At 45.3% G+C, this 10,931-nt stretch overlaps 1 protein-coding gene across 2 annotated transcripts in view; it reads right to left on the reverse strand.

Moving 5' to 3' along the window:
• Window positions 1–10,931, reverse strand: part of BDH1 (3-hydroxybutyrate dehydrogenase 1) — a 58,856-nt gene that overhangs the window by 47,637 nt on the left and 288 nt on the right. For both annotated transcript variants that reach the window (XM_032119004.1, XM_032119002.1), the window contains exons 2-5: window positions 9,834–9,963; window positions 6,747–6,819; window positions 5,140–5,250; window positions 9–150 (exon numbers count right to left, since the gene is read on the reverse strand). In XM_032119004.1, coding sequence (XP_031974895.1) covers window positions 9–150; window positions 5,140–5,250; window positions 6,747–6,819; window positions 9,834–9,916 — 409 coding nt within the window. In that variant the 5' untranslated portion in view covers window positions 9,917–9,963. The remainder of the gene's footprint in view (window positions 1–8; window positions 151–5,139; window positions 5,251–6,746; window positions 6,820–9,833; window positions 9,964–10,931) is intronic.

Below are 10,931 nucleotides of genomic sequence, written 5' to 3' on the forward strand. Positions count from 1 at the left end.
GCACCCACCTTTCTCTGGGTCCTCGAGGCTGTTTTGCACATGCTCCACTGCCCGATCCATTTCTTTGCTGTCACAGACGTTGAGCTGGACAGTTCTCATTCGATCACTCTTCATGTCATCCAGTTCCTTGGAGCCACCCTCTCCCTTGTCCTAGAGGGGAAGAAAGTGCTGGTTTGAATCTGGCCAAAGAGTCTGTGCAGAATATCAAATACATAGCAACCAAGCCAAAGAGTGCACAGGGCAGTCACAGAATAATCAGGACAGTCCTGCAGCTCTAGGAGAAAGGGGAGCAGACAGGGCTGGTCCTGCAGAATACTATTCCTCAAGCATCTGGTACAAGTCAGCTGGTACAAACTGTTTCAACTACCAAGAAAGCAGCCAGAACTGGATCTGCCCCAGCGAGGCAATCAGCAAGCACCCCTTGCCCAGTACATGCTCCTGAGGCCAAGCTATGTCCCACTGCTGCAGCAGTGGGAATGTGGTGCCATTCACACGGGGCAACTCGATTGGGGGGGTATGGCGTAAAATGGCCAGTGAGGAGCTGCACACTTAAATTGCATGTGCTTGTTGGTCACACTGCCAGCTTTGGGAGCAACAGTCTGAGAAGAGGGACTGCTGCCCACTGCTCTCTCCCTTCAGCTGGTCTATACACGGGTTTCCAGGCAGTGGGAGCCATAACTATTGCTTCCAAAGCACTGCTACAGAGTCCGATCATCGAGAGTCTGGCCAGCCTGTTTGCTAGCAATTCACCCTGGCATCTTCTCCAGAATTTTGCTCTCTTCTCTGCCTCCCCCTCTCAACTTTTTCTCACTCTCATTTCCCGTCTCCACTCTTTTTTTCTCAGCTCAGAACAACAGTTTCCCCCAGTACACATTCCCTCACAGCCCAGCAAGTTGACTGCAGCCAACCCTTGAGATACTTTCACATGGGCCAGACATTGCTAGCAACAAGGCTGCCGTGCACAGAGCTCATCCCTTCGCAGTGGTGAAGCCTAGCCATGGTGCTTCCAGAACACAGAAACAGGATGTTAGGATGAGATTGGGACTATACCTGAATCATTCCCATGGTTATAAGCTACTGGACTGTGCTGGCCAATCCAGACTACTTTTGTAGAGGATGGTGAGATATAGCTCTGAAAATGATCAGATTTTGGGAACATTCCTGTCTTTACTGTAAGAAGCTCCTTCAGTATAATCCCTCATTAGAAGACTGTTAAGTCCCCTTTAACAGGCTAAACATGGAATATTTCCACAGGATCATCTGCTCAGCTCTTCCTCCCCCACTGCTCAACTTTCCAGGTAGCCTCGCTCACTGTGTCTGCATCAGCAGGCAAGCATCAGAGTGCACTTCACTCCTGACAAATAAGGGTTTTGGGCTAGATAGCTGTTTTCCTCTGAGCCAGAACAGGCCAGGACTTCATGGCAGGCCTGTTTCCTGATTGCTGAATGACTTTAGTTTGCTCTGGGCAACTCAAGTCACAGGTGCTCCCTGTCAGATGCCAGCAGGCAGTTGTCAATGAGACAGAGCTTGTCTGCAGTCTGAGCCCAGGCTGCCCACCTGTCCCTCAAGTGAGAGTTCCCTTCGGAGACCACACCTTAGATACCACATGAGGGTGGCCATACAACCCTGTCTCTGTGCCACTTGTCTTCCAAAAATCCTTCTCCTGGCTCCTCTCACTGCTGTGCTTATATACTGTGCTCACAGACATTTCACTAATATAACTACCTAATGTGTCCTCTGTCTTCTTCTCCATGCTTCCATATTCCATCACAGACTGTTAACACCAGTTAGTGTTTGTCCTTAAGAGAGGCTATCTACTGGTTCTCTCTTCCTAGGGAAGCACACTGCATACAGAAAGGAGGTTAAAAGTCTCATGTGCAGTTTAATGGCAGTGTCAGAGTGACTGAAGAGTTTGGCGCTAAGTTCACTGCTCACTCAAAAGCTCTGCAGTGCCAAAGCAGTCTATATGGCAAAGCACTGGAAAGCACAAGTGGCAAATGTGGGAATGCCAACACGGAATCAGCAAATGCAAACATGCAAGTCTCTTGAAAACAGCAGATATCACTAAAGGAAAGAAGGAAAATGAGGCCAAGGTCTTTCTTTCCCTGATTGCAGTTCTATGAGGTGCTACAAAATCTCTGGGCCACACCAGCCTTAGAGGTCTCATAGCTCTGCTGGGACCTTTACAGCATCCTCTTCCTCAGCGCTTACAGGGTTGGCTCTGCAAGCCCTCCTGCCCTCCCACCCACACGCAGCTGGATGCTTGGAAGGGACTCCTGGGGCTGGGATCCTGGCCAAGAATTGGACTCTGTGTGTTAGCCCACACCCACAAGGCCATTTCCTTGGCTTTCAGAAAGGGCAGATGGGAGATGTTTAAGTCAGGCACCTGGTGACCGTGTCTCCTGGCAGGTGATGCAGCCTGTCCCACAATCCCCAGGCCCATACACAGCAGTGAAAGGATCTTCTCAAGCTACAGCAGGACACCAGTGCATCTCTGCTGCCAGCCCCAGGGCACACTGTCCCCATGGCAAGAGGGGCCAGCTTCTGCACATTGGAAAAGCACATTGTTGCCTTGCCCTCCTCTTTCCATGGTACTCTCTGGGGCTCCCGAGCTTCAGCTTGTATCTATATCAGTGTGTCCTTGGTCTCTAACATCCTGTGGCTCTGAGCACTCCTGTGAAGCTCTGCACAGAGAACCTCTGCCTTCTCATTCCCCTGCAAGCCACAACAGGCCTGAGCACACACAGCAAAGCAAACAGGGGTTCCACCACACTCCTGACAAGAGAGACAAACATCACATATGTCTACTGGTAACAGATACTGATGGAAAAATACCTTCTTCATCTTGCGTCAGCTGGCTTCTCCATATATTAACCAAAGAGGAAAAAATCAGACAGCTGCAGCATGAGTGTTCATTGGATCCAGTCTACCACTGTCTTTTGGCAACGCACCATCAACACAACTCTCACATGAGTATATTTGCCACTGAAAACGTTAGGAAGTAACTGTGTGTGAAATAGCACACTGTTAGCACAGATCCATCCTTGGGCTCCCCTCAGTCATGACTCTTCACTCCTCTCTCACATTTCCATCAGTAAAATTAGTGAGGTGCTCAGGATCTGGCCACTCTAGGAAACCTTTCCTAATAAAGAGTCAGCACTGCACATATTTTTAATCTGCAGTAAGGATGTGGCATTCCTAAGAACAGTGCATGCCCTGAGGACACAGTGGCTCCCCAAGATGCAGTCTGCTTCTGATGTGCAGGTGCGCTGTGAAAAACAAACCCACGAAAGTGACACTGAAGTTTCAGAGTCATTTCCTCTACCTCGGGGCTAGGTCAAATATATCCAAGCCAAAGATTATGTTGCTTATTTCTACCTCCACTTTTATCTAGCATCTAAAAACACAAAAGTTTTTCTGCTGCTAAAATCAGCACCAGCAATAATTATACTCTGATCAGAATTCTGCTTACAGTTGTGCTAGAAAAACCTGTGGCACAGTGAGAAATCAGCTCAGTCTCCTGGAGCTGTTTTTGTTCTACATAAAGTATAATGGCCTGAAGACACACAGGAGGCCACGCAGCTAACTAAGGAGCTTTGGCATTTTCCAGTGTTTTCTGATGACAACTGCTACCATTCTTGGTATGGCCACACAGATTTTGGAACATGGGGTGTGAGCTCAGCTAAAGAAGCAATATTTAATTGCAGAGTGATACTGCAAAGCTTTCTGCTGGTTTTTCTGTGAGGAAGTAAATATTGATCAAAGTCAAAAAGACTTCTGGCATGCTGCTACATGTCAGCTTATGTTGAAATTGTCAGAGGCCAAGATGTTCCACTAACAGGCATTCAGTAGAACAAGTACTGCAGACACCAAAAATAGAAGGGAGATTTCAGTAACAGATATGTCCACTGACAATTGTGCCTTTTTAGCAGCTCAGACAGAAGAAACGAAACCCATAAGTAACTTCGCAACTCTGAAATTTTTCACTTCTGTCAACATAGAGGGAGACTATTACTCTAAACAGTGTTTTTTAAGTCTGCAGTGTTCTTACGTTCTCTAATGTTGATTTTCAGTTAGAAAAGCTGAGTAGAAACATCAAAAAAGGACTCATCTACCCTCTCTCTTGAGCCCTTTCGAAAGGCAGCAGTTTGTACCAAGTGTCTTGTTCCACTGTGACGCCTGTAGAGGGAGCCCACGTTAACAAATGAATACTTGGCCCAACACTGAGACTCATGACCCGGAGTTATCGAGACAAACACATATTTTGAAAAAATGTAGCAGAAACAAGCTACAAATTTAAGTAAAACTTAGTAATAATGCAAAAAAAAAATAAGAGTAGAAAATCGGATAACATTAAAAAAATACCTGGCAAATTCTCTTTAAATAAAAGATATGTTTATAGTTATTAGTGAGCTAAAACATTAGATCCAAATAACCGACCCATCCCAGGATATCCTGAGGAGTAAGTTTGTTTCTGTTGGGAAATGGCCACGCAGCTAAAAAAAGTGCAGTGCTTCATAAGGAAAGAGAGACTAAAACTCTCTCCTGTTCTCCATGACCATCAATGCTTTGCCCCACCAAGTTCTCCTTCAGAGAGTATCAAGGCTGTGTCACTAAGATGTTGTGGCCTGATTCTTCTCTCACTTGCACTAGTGGGACTCCATCACCTACCCAACTATTTCAGGAGACCCTCAATACACACATGGCATGGCTGTACTCATGAATATAGAAAAACATGCTCACACCACATGCCATAAAATTGCTGGTGGCTCGGTGTACGTCAAAATTAATCAAAATAAGCCCTGAATAAATATGTACGGTCTGAGAGCAGGGCCAAAGGTCCAGACACAGCCTGACCCCAAACTTTGCTTATGGTTAAGCCTATAAAATTAGATTTGGGGTTCCAGCTCATCAGACATGGAACAGACCACAGTGTTGTGATTTAAGTAAGAACCTCCCTATATACCATTCAGTCCTGGTTCCTCTCCGTGAAATTCAGGCACCCATGTCTTTCCCTTTGGGCTACCAACCACTGTCCCTCTCCTTGGCAGAAAGCTGTGCAGAGCGGAGAGGGAAGACTGGATTTGTTATGTGGCAGTGCACATGCCACAGGTGAAGAACAGTTTTTGTTTTCCCTACCTTTTGCAGGCAGCCAGCATAAATAATGAAACCTTTGTCATGCAGGTGCTTGGCCAAGGCAAATCCAAATCCTGAGTCACAGCCTGTTATAAGCACAGCTCTGCTGCCAATCTGCAAAACAAAACAGAACAAAATGCACTGGAATTGAGCATTTGAAATCAGTGATTTGCAGTACACAGAACAAATCACATCCTTGGCTAGAAGCAGTCTGTTCCAGGGATGTTCTCTACACTCGCTGCCAGCTACTGCCACCCAGTGCCTCCTGAACACAAGAAACGATGGTTTCATACCAATTTCATCCAGTAAGGCAGGATCACTGTCCTCCCAACACAGAGGAGTTCAGCACCTCTGGCAACAGGCTTCCAAGGCAAACAGACCAAGCAAACCACCATGCTCTGGCAGTTCATATCCATCTTGAAATCTGAAAATATACCAGACAGTTCCCAAGACATGTTTTCCCTTCATCAGGAACTGTTCCTATATGCTCAAAGCAGGCAGGAGTCCACTCTTCTGTGCATGCAGCCCACAGGGCATGGAGAAGACAGTTTGACTGAAGAAAGGATATGGTTTAATCTTACTGACTGCTCACTCATCTTTCTCTCTCTAGCACCTATCTAGAGCTGGGTTCTAAAACCTAAGAAGAATCAAGTGGGGTTAATATATGAAATTAAGACAAGTTGGTCATCACTATTTTTGTCTGGTTGGGTTTTTTTGGTCTTCCTATTTTTCCAGCTTACAATTTAAATGGAAGTTTACCACCTTCCCTCTCCAAAATTTTTTCTAACCCAAAGACAGGCAGCAGTTAAATAACAAGCTAAAAACTGCATGGTGCATCAGACAGTCCAACGGCAACAATTGTACCTCCAAGGTGCTGCTGTGGGTGGGATTAGGTAATAATTGCCTGCAATTCACTCTGACTCATCTCCTTTAACAAACTATAAATTTGGCTTTCCCCAGCATATGCAAGGACTGATCAGCATGGAAGCTGGGTGGAAGTAGGGTGGAAGCAGCAAAGGCCGCTCACGCTGGAAGCCCAGCAGTGATGCAAGGATCATGACTGAGTTCCTCCAAAACTCTGTTCCACAGTTACGGAGCAAGCTGTGTGTGCTCTAGCACTGCTGCAGTGCTGAACTCTGTATCACAAGACAAGATGACAAAACACTCGTCTCCTTTCCTTTTGCCTGGCACTGTTTCTGGTAAGTCAGTACCTTCAAGGAGAGGGCTGCCAAAAAGGGCCACTCTCCAGATCAAGTGGTGAGGACACACTAATTTATTTAACATGTTTTTAAACCACACTGCAGAAAGAGTGCTTTATTAAGAATTTGTCATGCAGATTCCCCCACTCTAAAGTGGAACATTTCATCTGCTGAGTGAGTTCCAAAAATAGAAAAAACCCACTTGTATGATTGTTTATTTCCATCCTTAGCAGCACATACCGTGCTACGTCAATGGAAGCTCGGTGCTAGGAAAGAATGTGGAGTATGCTCAGGAGGTCCAGCTTGGAGTCTTTCTGGCAAATTGGAAAGACAAGTTTGGTCACCAGGCTTCAGGGAGCTTAAAACCCCAGCTCAGCAGAATTAGTTCCTGGAAGGCACAGTCACACTCACCTGATCGACTTCATTTGCATAAGAGCGGCTGCCACATGGGGATAAGAGAGGGAAGGAAAATCTTTTCATGGGCCTGTTAGAAAAACCCAAAACAACAGAACAGTCAGATGTGGAATATCTTGTCCATACCCTGCTGCAGCAACAAATACATGAAAAATGCAGTTCTGCCTACATACATGATGTAGACTGTCATTTGGGAAGACAGAATCTAGTCTACAGGTCTCCTTAGTCTGAGCCTGTGTGTTTCCTACAGTATGAAACATATGTTTCTCTAAAGACCTTGATGCTATTTCCAGCCACAGAAGCTGTCTGGGTATTACAAAGTATTCTAAAATAGCTCCTGGTCTGGAGGCACAGAGCTACTTGCACCCACAAAATGGGCAGTGCAGTGTTTGCATTTTCAAAAGCAACAACACCCTCACTTAAGAGTTGGACAAACTTGGGGTATGGGAAGTTATTCATTTGCCTGCTGAAAGTATTCTGCTGTGGCTTTATCTCTGATACCCAGCCTGAGCCTGAATTTGATTGGATTTGTCTCACTCCTCATCCTTATTTCATCCTGGATGACACCTCTTCCCCTGCAGTGTCTACCCATTAGATACTCTTAGATTTTACATCCCCTTTTTGCAACTGTTTAAGCTAAGAAACACTCTGAGCAATACCTGCCATGCAGATCTGAAGCTCCTCCACATAGTATGTCTGACTCCCAGAAGACAAAACATGCTTACAAAGACAGACCAGAGCAAAGCCACAATGCCTTCCGGGAAATAAGATTCCATTTAGAAAAGCTATGTTACACAGTAGCATCATGCTGTCATGAGTCTTGCCATCATTCATCAAAACCGGGCCTGAATAACAAATCAGTGACCCCAAGCTCTGTCCTTGTCAGCCACCTCTCTGACTTTATCAGCTTTTTCATTTTGCTTTGGGCACTGACATTGCTCCCCTGGAGTTCCCCTTAGACTTGCTGTACTTCACCTACCCTCTGGCTCCTCTAACAGCATCTATTCTTCCCAGAGCTTATCTTGCAGGCTGCTTTTCTGCCTTCTAAGTAAATTTGCCTAATCATTCACAATTATCTCCAGCTCAGACATCACAGGCTCTCCTAGGGTGACCTGTGTTACACCGCACAGCACCTTGCAGACACTCTGGCCTCTGAGCCATATTTCAGGAAATCGAGGGATCTATGAAGGCAGAAGCTTTGAACTAGATGGGAAAGGAGATGACATATTCAGGCAGTGGTGTTCACTCACCTTCCCGCAACAGTTAGTTTTTCTAACTAAAGAGTGTCACAAGCCAAATCAGCTCTTCAAACAGCTATAGCAAACTTAATTGCTGCAAAGGTCAGACCCCAGGCCAAGTGTGTGTGTTAACATCACTGACCTGCAATCCTGGATTGAAACCTTTACCTTGACAATAAGCTTCTTGGTGTGTCTTAAAGTGCCCAGAAATGTTCATAACATTTCTTTTAGCTGAATGAACTCGGTTTTTATTTTTCAGTGTCATGTTTGGTCCTGTTATTTCACTGCGGAGTACTGATTTGCTGCACTCAATTCACAATAAACTGTAGAGAATACCCACTTGATATTCTGCCTACCTCGACCTGAAGGCAAGGGCAAAAGAAAAAAGGATGCTGGCTGCTGATGAGCAGGAATGTCATCAGCAGAAACAGCCAGGAAGCAATGTGAGCCCCCACATGGTACACTAATGTACCACGAGCCAATTTTGTCATTCTGCATCAATGAATTCCAGAGACCACAACATAGACTTTCAGAATGCACAGATGGTCCTCAAATTGAATCTGTGCTTGTAACCATGCACTGGCTTTTGTTCAGTTCCACGAAAAAAAGGAGTCCTCAGTTTGAAGAGTCAAGTACACAAATGGTAGTTCAGTGCATTAAGACACTGGCACAGTGGCAGCACTGCCTTTCAATGAACAGCTGGATTTCCACTGCAGGTTTAGCAACTTGTGGGGACTTGCAAACACAACACGGTTTTGCCCTGAGTACAAGACACACAAAGCACAAATACACAGTAAGCAAAACAGACGACAGAAGAAAAAACAAAACAAGAATATGCTGAAAATTCTTTCCTTAAGTTAATAAAACATTAGTTCATATTTTTAAGGCCACAGCAGATTCCTGCAGGTGAACTCTGGTGTATGTGGAGCAAACAGGAGATAAAAGACCTACATCTGTTTGCACAGGAAATCTCTAACAGCGTAGCTATCTACGACACCCTGTTCCCAGAACCACCCTTGACCATGATGATGCTGGACATCACTATCAGCAGCAGTAGAACACTGGAGGCAACAGTTCTTGTTAAACAGGCCATGAGCCACTTTTAAATGCCTTATGTACAATTAGTGGCACACACAGCTGTTTAGAACCTCGCTCTAAAGCAAAGCCAGGGAAAGCACTCAACTCGCTCTGAATTTGGACTAATAGGGTTCCAGTCATACAGTAATATAAATGCTGGGGGTTTTTCACAGCTAGAAATTAGAATTACATAGACAATTTTCTGCTCATTTGCAGAAAAAAACAGCTTAATTACTCAGGCCACCTCCATTTCTGACTAAAACCCCCCCTCTCAACTTTCTCATTTCATGTGATTCACTGCCTCTTTAATGAAGTCACAGAAATATATGACAGTTTCTTGCACTGAAGCAAGGCCTACTTGCTGATATTAAAAAAAAAAAAACCTTGAGGGACACTGAATTAATGCTCTACTCTGAAACTTTTTGACTGAAGTGTAAAAAAAAAAAACATGCTGCCAACCCCTCCTTGCATATAGAGTCCATCTCTGCTGTGCTCAGCTCAGTGACTGAACCCTGGCACAGGTTGTCCAGGCAGGTTCTAGAGTACCCATCCTTGGAGATACTTAAAAGCCACCTGGACCCAGTTCTGGGCAACCAGCTTGAGGAGGCCCTGTTGTAGCAGGCGGGTTGGACCACATGACCTTCAGAAGTCCCTTCCAACCTCAACCACCTTGTGACTCTGTAAATAAACTGTCCCATTGAAGTCAAGTGAGTCTGTGACATGTGCTTTACGTAAGATGTCACTTCTTCTTTTCCACCAAGTTACTTACCTAAAGCCATTCCCTGGGTCCTTGAAATTCAGTGTTTTCACAGAGAAGTTCAAGAGAGGGCGGGACAGCTTGGTGGCCAACATGTTTTCAACTAGCACACTCTACCAACAGCAAAACTGTTCTTCCTTAGCTGCAACACAAGATAGCACCTCTGTTTTAGTTGCTCAATTATTTTGTAAGATGTGCTGACTCCATGTATTTCAACAAGAAAAAGTCCAAAGGAACTCATCTTTTCCCCTTGCAGTCCCTCACATAAACAGCTCAACATTCAGCAACCCGAGATGCTTTTAAATATGGAAAAGCATTTTAAGTAAACTACCAAGCAGTGAGCCATTTAAAGAAAATGTCAGTTTCTCCTTTTTAATGCATCTTTAACTGATTTCTCTGAAACAGGTAAAAACTAAGGTACACATATGGAATATATTATTTCAAGTGAGCGATATGAAATAACTCTAAACAAAAATAAAACTCCAAGTCAGAGGTGATGTTATGTTACATGTTTAAAAAGCAATCCTTAGCTTTACAGCCAGTACAGCCACGCAGTTAAAAATACATTTTTTTTGTAATTAAGTAGCTGGTGGTGCTGGACTAAGCCCAGGGAACCAACAATAAACTCATTACAGGGTGAAAACAGCTCAAGAACAAGACTTAGGCACGGAAAGTCAACTTCAATCATATTTATCTTGGATAAAACTAATCCAAGGCACAAAAAAAAAACCCTTTACTGAACCTGACAAACGGTATTTAATTGTTAGGGGTGGTTTGCATCTCTGCCGGAGGCTGGGCCGCCGCCGCGGCAGCTTCGGGGCCTACTGGAAACCAGGCCTGGGTCGAAGAACAGTGAAATTACCGCAGAAAGAACAGCGGTGGGCACCAAGCTGGGGAGGGAGGGAGCGGACAGGGCTCAGGAAGCTCGCTGGCCCGGCTAATCCTCAGAAATGCCGGTGGTTTGACCAAATTCGGGAGCACCGTTGGTGTCCCCGCAGGTTTTCGTGAGGTTTGCAGTGACGGGGCGAGGCCCCAGGTCCGTTGCAGGTTCCGTCGGCCCGGCCCGGCCCAGCCCTCTCCGGGACGCGGCTGCCGCGGTCCCAAACGCGC

Source organism: Corvus moneduloides, chromosome 10, assembly GCF_009650955.1.
Source record: "Corvus moneduloides isolate bCorMon1 chromosome 10, bCorMon1.pri, whole genome shotgun sequence".
Taxonomy (NCBI): Eukaryota; Metazoa; Chordata; class Aves; order Passeriformes; family Corvidae; genus Corvus; species Corvus moneduloides.